Source organism: Apis mellifera, linkage group LG9, assembly GCF_003254395.2.
Source record: "Apis mellifera strain DH4 linkage group LG9, Amel_HAv3.1, whole genome shotgun sequence".
NCBI classification, from domain to species: domain Eukaryota; kingdom Metazoa; phylum Arthropoda; class Insecta; order Hymenoptera; family Apidae; genus Apis; species Apis mellifera.
In genome coordinates, this window is record NC_037646.1 from 980,119 (window position 1) to 996,735 (window position 16,617).

The following is a 16,617-nucleotide window of genomic DNA, read 5'->3' on the forward strand; positions in this document are numbered from 1 at the left end:
TATTATATAATATATTATATTCATATTATATTATATTCATATTATTTATATTCATATTATATATATCATTATATATTATATTCATATTATTATTATATTCATATTTATATTATATTCATATTATAATTTATTTCATATATTATATATTTCATATTATATTATATTCATATTATATATTCATATTATATTATATTTCATATATATTATATTCATATTATATTATATTCATATTAATTTATTCATATTATATTATATTCATATTATATTATATTCATATTATATTATATTCATATATATTATATTCATAAATTATATTTATATTCATATTATATTATATTCATAATTATATTATATTCATATTATATTATATTCATATTATATTTATATTCATATTATATTATATTCATATTATATTATATTCATATTATATTATATTCATATTATATCTATATCATATTATATATTCAATATATTATATCAATTATATTCATATTATATTATATTATATTATATTATATTATTTTATTATATTATATTATATTCATATTATATTATATTCATATTATATTATATTCATATTATATTATATTCATATTATATTATTATTCATATTATATTATATTCATATTATATTATATTCATATTATTTATATTCATATTATATTATATTCATATTATATTATATTCATATTATATATTTCATATTATATTATATTCATATTATATTATATTTTCATATTATATTATATTCATATTATATTTATTATATTATATTATATTCATATTATATTATATTCATATTATATTATATTCATATTATATTATATTCATATTATATTATATTCAATTATATTATATTCATATTATATTATAATAATTTCATATTATATTATATTCATATTATATACATAATATATATATTTATATTTCATATTATATTATATTCATATTATATTATATTCATATTATATTATATTCATATTATATTATATTCATATTATATTATATTATATTAATAATTTATATTATATTATATTCATATTATATTATATTCATATTAATTATATTAATTAATATTAATTTCAAATAATATTATACAATTAATAAATATTCATAAATTTATATTAAAATCATAATTAAATTTTATAATTCATTTATTAATTTATTAATATTTTATATTATATCTTTATATTATATTTATTATTTATATTCAATATATTATTTCAAAATTATTATTATTAATATAATTTTTCAATATTATATTTAAAATTGCATATTATATTATAAATGTTATTAAAATTCATATTTATTATTGTTAATAATTTAATTCTTATTTTCATTTTATTATAGTTTTTTTATTTTAAAATATGTTTCTCAGTGATAAAATATTCTTTCTATTCTCTTTAGTAGGATTGCACACATTTTTCTTCCTGAGGATGAACTAGATGGTGTATGTAATAGATCAGTATATTGCATGAACTTTGTATTAGAGAAATTAGCTATTTCATTTGTAAAGCTTAAAATAGTATGTATATAATATAATATATAATATTATAATAGAAATATAATGATATTATAATATTATCATAATTTTTATTAAATATTAAATGTGTAAATAATATTGTATATATAATATTATAATATTCTTTATATATTTAAAAAAATTTTTTTTTAAGTACTATATAATTTCGAAAAAATAATTCGATATTTTATACAAGACATTCAACGAAATGTATGATTTTTAAAACAATTCTGATAATTTAAAAAAATATATTTCAAATAAAATTTGTAGTTATTTTGAAACAGTTACAAATTATTATTTAAAATTTCAAAAAATATTTTTTCTACAAAAAATCAAATTTATTTTAAATAATATAATATTATGATCTTCAGATAATCTTCACTTCATGAATAATTAAATTCATTGATTCATAATAGTATATATATATATATATATATATATATACTATTATATATCATCTATATATCATATATATATACTATTAGATATACTATATAATATTGATTTTGTTAATATTGATGTTAATATTGATTTTATGAATAGTATATGAATAGTACACATAAATAGTACATGAATAGTATATGAATAGTATATAAATAGTATATGAAAATTGATTTAATAAAACATTGTAATAGATAATTTTGAATAATTTTGAATAATTTAAAAAATTATAATACATATAAACAATACAAATATTATTATAAATATTTGATCTAATATTATATATTTATTATATAATATTTATTAAATCATATTATAATATTTTTATTAAATTAAATTTTACATATTTAAAATTTATGAATTTAAAATTAAAATCTAAAGATCATTTAAAGATCATATTATCATCATTATTTTAGTCATCAGCTATGAAATCAAAAATATATTATAATTTTTAAAGTGATCTTGATTTTTTTATATAAAGAAGCATTTTTTCTTTAAGATTTTAAGATTGTAATTTATAATTAACTTAAAATAGATCAAATTTTTTATTTTTTTTTTTACATTATCAAAAGTGTTTCAAAATTATGCACTATTTCAGGCTGAATATATATATATATATATATATAAATAGTTTTATATATGTTTTCTATTATTAAAATTTAAAAATCTAAATATGAGATAAAAAAATGCTTTTTTGTTATTTATAAATAGATATTTATTTTATATATATATATATACACACATACATACACATATATACACATATATTATATATATTCTAGATATCTAAAAATTCAATTTCTATAATGGATGGGACAGATGAAGGTATATTTTCTTGGTTCACTGTAAATTTTCTACTGGAACGTTTTAACACACATAATCCTAGTAATACAGTTGCTGCATTAGATCTCGGTGGAGGTTCAACACAAGTGACTTTTTCACCTAATGCTATGCAGGTATAGTTAAATAAATAATATTTATTTATTTAAAAAATTTTTAAAATTTTAATATAATTTTAATATTAATATTTTAAAATTAAATTAATATTATAATATTAAATTAATTTAATATTAATTAATTAAATTAATTTAAAATAAAAATATAATAATAATAATAATCTTTATATACTATTTAAATAGAAACAAAATATTCTTAATTAAAATCAAGTCTAATAAAATAAAATAAAAAATAAATTTGTTAGCTGACAAGAAAAAATATTAATATATATAGTGATAGAAAATATGAATTTTTATTTTATGTTTAGGATATAGGAAACAAAAATTTCTTTAAGAATGTTGTTAAAACAAAATATTAATATTATTATTAAAATAATAAATAGTAAAATTATTGAAATTATATATATCTAGTATATTTTAATATTATTCAAAAAATTGAAAGAGACAAGAAAAACAATAAGTTCTTGTGTATTGTATTTTATAATTCAATTATAATTGAAATCATTTGAAAGTATTTTAGATATCTAAAAAAAAATTTGCTAAAATGAAATGTTGCTAAATTGAACATTCACAACTACTTTTAGGAAAATATGTATATCAGAACAATTATTGAAATATTATTAAAAATATTATTTAAATATTATTAGCAAATAAAATGAGAATGGAATTATAAAAACCAATTGTAACTCTAAATAATTCTAATTAAAAAATGAAAAAAAAATAATGCAATATTTTTTTAAAAAGATAGAATTCTCTTAGAAATATATTAAAAAAATAAAAATAAGTATTTTATATACATTTTTAAAATTTCATGCAAATTTATGTATATTTACTATTAGCATAATGAATTATATATATATATAAAATACGGTAATTTTTTTTTTAGCACAATATTAAGGAAATTGAAATATAAAATAATTTTTTATTTTTTAAATATAATTCTACTAAGTGAGGTTAAATAAAAAATTTTATGGTAGTTCAGAATTTATCTTCTTAATCTGTTATAAAAAAAATTGTATTTAAAATACCAGAGATAGTAAAATTTTGAAGATTGATTTTAACTGATTAAAAAGAATTATTAACAAAAAATAATGTTCTATGTCTAATCTATTACATTTCATATATATAAGAATATATAAAAAAATAAATGTAAAAAGCATTATAGTATGATTTTAATTTTATTTCTAAATCAATGAAGATATGTAAATAAAAGTGTGCGCAAAAATAATCTTGAACACGAAATTCAAAAACAATTTTTTTTTGTATCATATTCTACTTATCGCAAGAATAAAAAGTTTCAAAAGAATCAGGATTTGCAATTCAATCATTCTTTTGTAAAAAAAAAAAGAATTAAATTTTCAGTTTAATTTTCGAATTCATTTTATTTATAATTCATTGTTATATTCAATAACATAAATTCAATAATATATTCATATTATTTGTTTAAAATCCATTTATAATTCTTTAATCAATCAAGAAAAATAACATTACAGCATGTAGATATTACATATTACAATATTGGGATTAAATGCCAAATAATTATTGGAAAAAATCCAAAGTACTACACGATAATATTAATAAGCCATGACAGTATTCTTTCTTTTTTTTCTGCTGATAAACAATGAAGCGAAAATCAAAGAAAAGAAAAACTAGATATATTTAAAAAGAGATTGATTGTAACTGGAGTATCTCTAATAAATTCGTTTTGCAAACATTTTTACTATTTTATTTCCGTATTCAATTATTTTTACTTTCGATTCATAATCGCTACGAATAAAAAAGAAATTTGATCTTGAATTTTAAGATCAAGATTAATTTTGCGACAAATTTTTTTTAACAAATCTTTATCAATCCAATTACATATATAGTATATAAAATGTAAAATCACACTATATTAATCATGATTATATATACTTATTTTTTATGTATTCTATATATATATATATATAAATTTATTCAAATCAGAATTTTCGGATAACATAAATATTTAAAATAATATTTCGAATATTTTCGCGAATTATTAAAAATTTAATTATTCGCGTAAATTTTTTAAAAATATATTTGAATTTTTTAATTTATTAAAAAGTTTCATGGCAATGAAATATTTTCAATGACTTAAATTAATATTCAGACATTGCGATTTGCAAGAAATTATTATTCTATGTGTATATATATATATATACACACATTTTTATTGGAATTAAATTAATCGATTGTAATTTATTGTAATTAATGTAATTAAAATAATCGATATTGTAATTTAATAAATCTATTTCTTTTTAATATATTAAACTATTCATAATTAGTGGAAATATTAAGTATTATACGCATAAATTTTATTTATTTAATGGACATAATTTTTATATAATAAGTGTTGAATAAAATAATGGCAAAATTTAATATCGAAAAAATATTCGAATACTTAAAAAATTTATATTAATTTAAATAATAATTTTTTTAAAAATTTAATATTGTATTTAATAGTCCCTTTTTTTATGAAACGTTTTAAACAGATTAATATATTGAAAATTATCTTTTGTTGATAATGGATTTCATGTTTTATTGTTATTTTAAGTAATATTATTTTTTTTTAATACATATTATTGTTTTTTATATTCGAATTCAATTTATTATAATATGTATAAAAGTAGTTATACGATTATACAAAATTCTTATCTTAATTTGATAACATATTTGCAATATTTTCGCAAATTGTATTTTTCTTTATTCTTTCTTTATTTTTTAATTTTCAAAAAATAAATTAACAGATTTTTCGTATTTAATATATATTAAAATCAAAAAATTTTTTATTTTTGATTTTTCTTAATTATATCTTCAAATTTTCATAGTTATATATTCTATTCTGATATTTTTACAATACTTTTATAACATATATGTATATATAATATATATAGATATCTAAAAAATAAAAAATATTTTTCATAAATATTCTCTATTTATATATATTCTTTGAACATTACAAAAAAAAATGCAATTTTAATTTATAAGAATAAATGGATACATTGCAAATATATATTATCACATTAAAATAAAAGATTTTGTGAAGTTGCATAAATATTCTTATACAATAAATTAAATTACTAATATATAAAAAAAAAGAAAAAAAATATGTATTGAAAGAAAATCAAAAATTCATCTAAAATAGAAATAAAATATAGAATCCATTATCAATAAAAAATAATTTTTAATATGTTAAATTGTTTATAAATATATAAAAGGAAGAATATTAAACACATTATTTAACTATTATATAACTTTTATAAAATTGCTATTGAAATAAATTTGAAAAATTTTCTTCGAATAATTTTTTGATACAATATTTCATTATTATTTCATTTATCGTTCATCACTACAAATATATTATTATGCAAAAAAACTATATATATTAAATAAATAAAATTTATATTTCCGTTAAATATAATGCATATTTTAATATATTAGAAAACAATTAATTCAATTACAATGAACAAATATGTAAAACATTAATCTTGTAAATTATGATATCTAAATATTATGATATTAATTTAAATTCATTGTAAGTTAAAAATTAATAAGAAGATCATAGAAAATAATAACAAAATGTTTCGTTTAATTAAATATGGTTAAATATCTTAGAGATTAAAATGATTAAAAAAATGTTTTAATAAAAGTCGTTTGATACAAAGGGATAATCTATCATACAAAAAATTTTTTTTATTTGGCTGAATAGTGAAAAGATTTAAATTTTTTTAAATGCATAATTTTTATCGATATTTTTATCGAATTTTTCACGATTTATCTAAATATTTTTTATAAAATATTTAATAATTTTATAATTTTTTTTTATAAAATTAATCGAAAAATTTATATTAATTTAGAAAATTATATTAATTATATAATAAAAATATATAAAATTATATAATATATATTAAATATTAATTATATTAATATTTTATAATATTTAAAATATTTCAATTTTAATTGTGATTCAGTATTAGAATTCGAAAGCTGGAAAGATGTTTATTATAATTTAATATGATAACTTTTACTAAAAATGAAAAAACAAATTCGCAGTTTTTTTAGACTTTCGATTTATAGTTATAATAAATCTCAAAATTTGTATATCTTATATATAATATTTGTTTTTTTATTTATTAATTTTGTATCAATTAATTTTGATAAAACTTTATGCATGTATATACGTGCAACTTTTTACGTATATAACTTTCCTAAATTTAGAAAAGATATGTTTTAAATTTTCATTATAGATTCAAGTAAAAATAAAAATCATAATTTTAATAATTTTTTCATAATTTTAATCAATAGCAAATTCTAAAAAAAATTTTTTATATATTATTATTATATATATTATTTATATATTATCTAATAGACTAATCATTTTAACATTCCGAAAAAATTTAAATCTGATTCAATTTTAAAAAAGGTATTTTTTTAAGTGATCGATATTGATATTTTTCCTCTCACTATATATATATATAAGATGTTAATATTTGTGAGATATCTATTAGACTATTTTTAAACTTTAGAAATCAAAACAAATATAAGAATTGATATAAAATAAATGTTGATTCAAGTTTATTTATTAAATTATATAAGTTATTTAAGTTTATTAAAATTAATTAAAGTCGGAGATGAAAATAAAGTCAAACGAAAAAAAGCTATTTTATTTTCATGTTTATTTAATACATTTATTAAAAGTTCAGTTGCTTATAATCTAACAAATAAATCTTAATTTTATTTTTGTAAGTCTTATTTTTATATTTTTATATTTGTTTTCATTTTTATAAAATCTTTTATAAAATCGATGATGTTTCACAGAATATATTAACTATTCTGTATATAATGAGGCTAAAAAATATGTATAAATAAAATGATTCTTATGAAAAAAACATATCTTATCAATGATTGAAAGATGTTGTCAAAATATGTTCATTATCTTTAATAATTTTTAATGGAAATATTTTAAAAAATTTATTTAAATTTAATTTTGATGAGTATACAATTTTTTATTTATTTTTGAATATTTTGATAACATATTTGAAAAAAATATATTTAATATTATAAAATTATTATATCAAAAATTATATGTTTAAATATTATTCAATATTGATTTACCTATTTTTTAGGGAGATAGGATAATTATTAAGAAGTAAGATTAATAATCATTAGTAAACCAAACTTAATTTCAACATATAAAAATTTAATTAGTATCATAAATTATAATTATAATTAGTATTATAAAAATGTAATTAGTATAATTTATATTATTTTTTTAGTAATTAATATCTCATTTTAAAATATATACGGAAAATAATAAATTAATACAGTCTTACATATATTAATTAATGCATTTCTTATTTGTTTCTTTGTTGAAATGTAGATTATTTATATATATTCTAACTTATGTCCTTCCACAAAATGATAATATATTCTATGATTTCTATATTATATTTCTTAAGATTAATGAGATTAATTTATTTTACAAACAAATTCTATGTACATATAAAATATCTCTTTTTTAATAATATACAGAAAAATCATTTAATATTTAATATTTTTTTCAAATTTTATTCATTTATGTGGAAAATGTATAACATGATAACATCTGAAAAAGCAGATTAATGAATTTTTTTTTATTTGAAAAGATTTTTCATATATTTTTGTTTGTTAAATGTAAACCTAATTTTAAAAATTTATTTAGAATTATTTATATAATTATCTATCATTTTATAAGAGATAAATAGATACAAAATATTTTTATTATATTTATTATATTTAAAATAGTAAATATAGAAAATAATTTTTTTTTATATTTTTGTCAATTTTAACATATAGTATATTATTCTTTTCTTGTGAAGTTAAATGTAATTTATCATCAGAATTTTTTTTTACTGAAATATCGTTTTGATGTCATTTCATTTTTAATATTTTTATAAATGTTATAAAAAACTTTATTATTAAAAAGTATTATTATTTTAATGTTTGAAAAATCAAGTTACACATTTCATTTTATTAATCTTTTCTTTGAAAAAGTTAATCTTTATATATTCTCTTATTCAATTAATTGTTAATAATTTCAAAATAAAAGAACGACATAAAAATCAATGCAAATCATAAGAAGATGTTTTTTATGTTCTTTAACTTGCATTATTTTCTATTTATGTTATTTTTTTTAATAATGAATAGCAAATCATAAGAAATATATGTCTTTATGTCATTTGACTTGTATTATTTTTCATTTACATAATTTTTATTAATAATGAATATTAGCAATCGATCAATTTTTTAAATATTATTGTAATTAAATACTATCTATCAAATTATATTATATAAAGCTATAATTACATATTTTTATATATTTATATATTTTTATATTTATATATTTAACTATACATATATTTATATATAGGATGGTATAACGCCATAATTTTTTATGAATTTTTGATAATCTTACAAGAAAATATATTAAACAAAAATTAATCTACTTTTAATCATTAAATCAAATTAAATCAAATATTTTTTCAATAAAAAAAAGTCACAATTTTTATATACAACACTTTATATTTCTAATTTCATATTAACTAATGTAATATTCAGACGAGTTTCTTATATTATATTCTTAAAATAATTTTTAATTTGAAAAATGTGAAATGTGTCAAATGATCCAATTAGTAATTACATAACATTAACGGATGATTAGACATGGTATTTACGATCCTATTCAATCATTTCTCTTGACCATCTCAGTTTCTCTTATTTGTTTCAATTATTTTTATTGTTTCAATTATTAATTGTTTTAATTATTAATTAGATGTCTTTTTGAATTCATTTACAATCAGTAGTTGAATCGATTGATTCAAAATTTGATTGAATATTTAAAAATAACAAAAATAAAATATTATATAATATTATATAATATAATTATGTGAAAAATTCATCATTTATATTTTATTATATAGGGTATGAATGATAATTTATTTTATTGTTAAAATTATGTTTACAAGAAAATAGATTAAAACAATTTGAATAATTATTGTTACATACATAATATATAGACAGATATTAAACAATAAAGTTGTATAATACAATTGAATTATTTAATTATTCGATTCAAAATTTAAAATATAAATTATTTAATATAAATTTAAAATAAATATATAAATAATATATATTTAAAACAATAAATTTGTATTATGTGTTGAAAAATTTATTATGATAGTATTATAATAATTATAAATAATTATTTTATTGATTAGAGTTGTGTTTATAAGAAAATTAAATATATTAAAAGTTGAATAATTATTGTAATTAGATACATGAACAGTTTAAAAAAATAAGGTTGCAAACTATACTATACTATATTGTATAATAATTAATTTAAAAAAATTTTTTAAATTAATTTTGTTTATTCTATTTAATTATATTATTTAGCTATATTCTCTATGTCTTTTTTGGAAATCAAATCAAATCTTAGAAACATTTCTTATCTATGAAAAAATTTTCATACATAAGAATAAATTTTCAATTATGTTTTTAAAAAACATATTTTCGGAAACATATAATAAATAATATAATAATAAATATATAGTTTATAAACTGTTCACAATAATTGAATTATTAACATTTTTTTTCGAAAACATTATTTTGATTTTGAAAAAAATATTTGAGGAATAATTTTAATTAAATAGTTAAATAAAATTATTAATTATTATTAATTATTAAAAAAAATTCTTTTAATAGATATTTATCTATAGATATATTTTCTGAAAAATTTAATGATTGATATTTCAATAAAATGAAGCTGACAATAATTAAAAATAATATATTGTTTAAAAATATTGAAAATATATTATGAGAAAAAAACAAGAATTTTTTACTATATCTGACAATAACGAAGTAAGTAAATTAAATGCAATTACAATAATTACAATAAAACTATTTGATTCAATATTGAATTTGCTATGTGGATATTTCAAAGAATTATAAATAATGCAGTTCTTATTCAGTAAATAATGATAAATAATGAAAATATTTTTTGTAGGAATGAATTAGTTTGCCACTAAAATTAAAAGATATGAGATAAATAATATTCAAAATAGATTCATGAATATAATATATAATAATATATAATAAAATATAATATAATAAGAAAATAATAGAATTCTACTGGATGATTTTATCTTAAATTTTTTAAATTTGAATATTCTTTAAATACAAAAATTAGGATTTTTTTTTTCAGTTTCAATTTTTGTTTTTATCATACTTGACTAATAATGAATTCTTTTATAAGACAATGATTTTCATAAAAAGATTTAAAAATAATACTATTTCGTGCGTATTGTTTTTACTGTTCCAAAACATTAAAAATTTTGATAAATCTAATCTAAAATAATTTATATTATTTTAAAAATTTTCTATCTAATAAAAATTAGATTTATTATTTCTATTAATTATTGGTAACTATTAGTATGTAATAATTTCATGGAAAAGAAATTTTATTAATAAATTTATAATCTGATTCATAATAGCAGCATGGACTAATTGTAAGTATAGAGTTTAAATGGTTAAAGATAAAAATTATATAAACTATATAAATTAAAAAATCTATAAATTTTTATTCCCTAATATCTTATGATTTTAAAATGAGATATCTTTTATAAAACATATAAAATATTATTATATGGTATTTCATTAGATTTATATAAAAAGGAACTACAATATATTTTGTATTGGATATTAATATGTATTCAATATTATAGTATAATATATTAAAATGTTGTTAATAAAAAAATAATATTTAAAAAATTATAATCATAAATAATTATAATCTGCTATCTATTATTTTTATAAAAAAATAAAAAAATATTTGTATTTCATTATGTTGTCTTCATATCAAACAACTTTTATCAAAACATTTTATTTTTAATTTCTTCAAAGATATTTCAATAATTTCAATTAAAAATATATTATATCGATATTGACATTTTTTAATCTTATATACATATTTAAAAAATAATTTCATGCATATGCTTATTTATTGTACAAGATATATTTTTATAAAAATAAAAAAATAATAAGTTAAGAAAAAATATAAAATGATAGATTTTATAATTTTTTTATGATTTTTTTGTTAATAATAAAAAATATATTATTAAAATTTATTTAAAATTTATTTAGGAAAAAAAACTCGGTGGACATATATACTCTGTTAATATCTTCAATCATAACATGAGTGTTTATACGCATAGCTACTTGGGTTTGGGTCTTATGGCAGCAAGGAAGGAGATTCTAACACATGGATTGAACTTGGATAATATAAACCCAAAAAATAAAATAGAAGTACGATCTGAATGTATAAATCCCATAGTTTCAACGGAATGGAGTTATGGCGGATTTAATTATCTCGTTAAAGGACCTGTAAATGGAACTCATAAACTGGTAAAAATACAAAACTTTGCTGGTGGAGAAGTAGATAGGCCAATTGTCAATTTCTCAGAATGTTTAAAAATTATTGAAAAATATGTTGGCAAAATTAAAAATAAACCAGAAGGCTTAAAAGATCATGAGATCTACGCATTTTCTTACTATTTTGATCGTGCTACCGAGGTAAATAGATTATATAAATTATAATTATTAATTATTATTTTGAATTAAAAATAATGTTGTGTGATACCATTATGTTAATATTATACATTATATGATATATGATTTTCATTTTAATATAAAAAATCGGAAAATTCAAACATGAACTTATGTTTAAAATATAAACAAAAATATATGATCAATAACAGTTTTTGATTTATATATAATACAAGAATTGTATATAATGCAAAGATTATTGCATTATATATTTTTACATTATTTTATAAGTAAATAAATGCATACATATTTCTAATTTTTTAAATTTTTTCTAGAATTTTAAATATATTAACAAAAAAATTATTTCTTTATAAGATTATTGCATTATGTATTGTCATATAAAACTTCAAATTTTCAAAAAATATTTTTTCTTTATTTATAATAAAATTATCAGAAATTTATATATATTATCTTATATATATTATTATTTTATATATATTATCTATATATTTCTATTGGATTACTTAAATAATCGATTTTAAATGAAATTTATATTATTTTTCATTGAATGCAGATTATAATTAACTTTTATGATTAATTATTAATTAGTATAGACAATATGTAAATCAAATAATTTTTAAATAATTAAAAGTAATAAATTTTTTCTATTTTAATTATAATTATAAATAAAAATAAGCAGTTTTTAAAAAATGTAATTATATATATGCGTTTCATATTTCATTAAATCATATTTCATGTTTCATATATAAGCGAAACTATAAATTATTTCTTAAAAAACTATAAATTATTTATATTATATAAAAATTGTATAATATAATTTGATTTATCATTTTTTTTATGTGGATATTTTTTAAATATCTTTATAAGATTATGTATAGATTTGTTTCCTATAAAAATTTTTATTATAAAAAATTATGAGTTTACAAAATATTTTAAATTGATTTTAATAAAACAAGAAAAATATGAATCAAAAAATTCTATTTTATATAATTTTTTCATACAGTACGTTTTACCAAATATTATTTTCAAATTAAAATATCTCGTAAATTAATAATTTGCTAACGATTCAGAATATAATTTAATTGATTTTTAAAAACTATGTATAATAATAAATGTATATTGATTAAGTATATTAAGAAATTATATTAAAAAGTATGTGATTTCGTGCAAAAAAAATTAATCTTCATAAAATCTTTATATTTACTTGCAAAAAAGATCATATCAAATTATTTATATTATGTAATTTTTGTATGAAACATTTTTTTATATAATACAATAAATAATTTATAAGATAATTGAAGTGTAAATTTATACTTATCTTATAATATTATAAAAATAAAATATGAAATGAAATAATCACATAAACAAACATCTGCAATTTATTATATACATATTAATATTATTATGAAATTAATAGCTATAATCACACCATGATTATTGTAAACTATATTCGAAAAGATTGATTACCAATGAAGATATTGATTTAGAATTATTTCCGAAACCGAAATGGAACAAACATATTTTATTCCGTTCTCTGTACAATATAATTATTTACAATATAATATTTTTAATTATATAAAGATATATAGAATAGAGTGAAATAATTCTATATTCCGGAAACAACTTTATTAAATCGATATCTTCGATATTATTGACAACTGAGTATTTTGTGACTTTCTGTGTCGCAATTTATATTGATAATGATGTTTTATACTTTTGTTCGTGTTTTATATTCATAGGAATAAAAAGTTAATTTTAGAAGATATTTTTGGAAAATTGATATTTTTGAAACTAAAATAAATTTAATAAAAATTAATATATAAAATAAATAAAGTTCGATTGAAATTTACTTATTAAGCAATTAAATTTTATGCTAGATTAAATTTATACATAGATGATAGTTCTATCTCCGTTACGCTATCTCCGTCTTTTTTCATGTAACGAAAACATGAATTACTTATAATTTAATAAATAAGCCTTAACATTTTTATGTTTTGTATATAAATTTTTATATTTCTATAGTTTTTTCTTATTTATTTTCTTATTAATTTTTTTTTATTTTTAAAATTCATAAAATTTTATCAAGATGTCCTATGAATATAAACTTATTATGAATTAAATGAAAAATTATTCAATATATTTTATTTTATTTTTTTTTAATTTCATAAAATTGATAAGATATTTTATTAAGATAATAAATATAAATAATAAACTTCATAAAAATTGATTAATTTATAGAAAATTAAAATTATAATTAGATACAATTTTATTTCATATTGATATTTCAGGTAAGTCTTGTTGATCCTTTTTCTGGTGGAATTATCCAAGTAAGTGCATTTCTAAAACAAGCAATGGATGCTTGTGATTATCCAAATACTGAGCAACCTTTCACTTGTCTCGATTTAACATTTATTTATATTCTTCTTCGTGATGGATTTGGTCTGGATCCTACTACAAAACTTTATGTAAGAATACAATTTAAGTATTGTAGATATAAAAGTTTAATATATTTATGAAATACTTTTAGAGGATCGATTCTAAAGAATCAAAATAAATATAAAAGTTTATGTTTAAAAAAGTATTAGTTGAAACTTATTTATTAAATTATAAATAATTGAAATTTATGTTTGACAAAGCGACACGAAATAAGACTATTCTATCTCTATTACACTGTATCACACTCTATTCCTTTATTTTATTAAATGTAAATTTAGATTATAACTTAATAAATAACTTATAATTTAATAAATAAACTTCAATAAATTTTTGAGTCTATATTAGCCTCTAATCTTAATATCAATCTTCTAAAGTGTTCCACAAATATATTAATATATTATAGAATTTGATTTATGTCGCATTCTCTATATATTTTAGTATATAAATATATATATACTAAATCTAATAGACTATATATATAGTCTATTTAGAAAAAAGTATGTTCAAATATATTCAAAATTCTTGAAAACAATTTTAAGGATATTAAAATTTATCATGTGAGATAATATTTTTAAATTTTTTATTAATTTGAAATGACATTAATATTAATACATTAATTTGTTTATATACAATAGACTATTAAAATGACATGTAATAATTATTTGTTTTTATTAGCTTTATAAAAAGATCAATGGACATGAATTAAGTTGGGCTCTTGGGGCTGCATTCAACATTATCCAAAATGGCCTTTAACGCATCCAAAATATAGGAAAAGGAATTATAAATATTTTTACACAAGATTAAAAAAATTTAATAAATTTTTTTATCTATGTAATTATTTTATCTATGTTATTATTTTAATTATAAAAATATTAATTATGTTCTTTTATTTTTGTTATAATATGTTGAATTATTTGAAGCTTCTGATTAATGATGTATTATATTAATTACTTTTTATTATTTTTTTAACATTCTGTTTCAAACAGTATTTAAAGGAAATGAAAATCTTAAATAAACTAGAGATTTTATATATATTATATATATATATATATATATATACATACAAATCAATACTAATATAGAATGTATAAACTTCTAAAAAATTTTATTAAATTATTTATTTTTACTATGATAAATAATAATTTTAATTTTAATAACAATATTTAATTAAACAATAAATCTTAAAAAAATATATAAATTTTTTAAGAATTTCTGTTAAAAAAATTAATTTTTATACATAACAAATAATATTAATTATACATAAATTTTACTTTTTCATTTCTTTTTAATACAATTATTTTAAATTGAAATAATAGATTAGATTATATTTCTTAAATTGCTCAAATTAGATTTTACTTTTTATCTGTTTTATTATGTAATTTTATAGTTTCATAATTTATTAAAAATAATTAATATATTATTATATATTGAAAGTAATTAAAAACTTATTTAATTTTATTTTTTACTAGATCATTACATTAAATTTTTTTTATTATTTTTAGAATAAAACGAAAAAAGTAAAGTTATAAAAATGATTAAAATATTTTTTAAAATAGAAATTATCTTACATATATTAATGAATAAAATTTTTTCAATAATCAAATATATTTTGTATTCAAGAAAATCAATTTTTTTCTAGAA

At 14.9% G+C, this 16,617-nt stretch overlaps 1 protein-coding gene across 1 annotated transcript; it reads left to right on the forward strand.

Annotated features, from left to right (window-relative positions):
• The first annotated feature begins 1,428 nt into the window (after positions 1 to 1,428).
• LOC726444 (ectonucleoside triphosphate diphosphohydrolase 5) lies at positions 1,429 to 15,811 on the forward strand. The gene is made up of 6 exons (XM_026442770.1): positions 1,429 to 1,450; positions 2,746 to 2,919; positions 11,469 to 11,483; positions 12,118 to 12,546; positions 14,829 to 15,005; positions 15,652 to 15,811. The coding sequence occupies exons 2-6, from the start codon at positions 2,770 to 2,772 to the stop codon at positions 15,727 to 15,729; spliced, it is 849 nt and encodes a 282-aa protein (XP_026298555.1). The 5' UTR covers positions 1,429 to 1,450; positions 2,746 to 2,769; the 3' UTR covers positions 15,730 to 15,811.
• Positions 15,812 to 16,617: the final 806 nt, after the last annotated feature.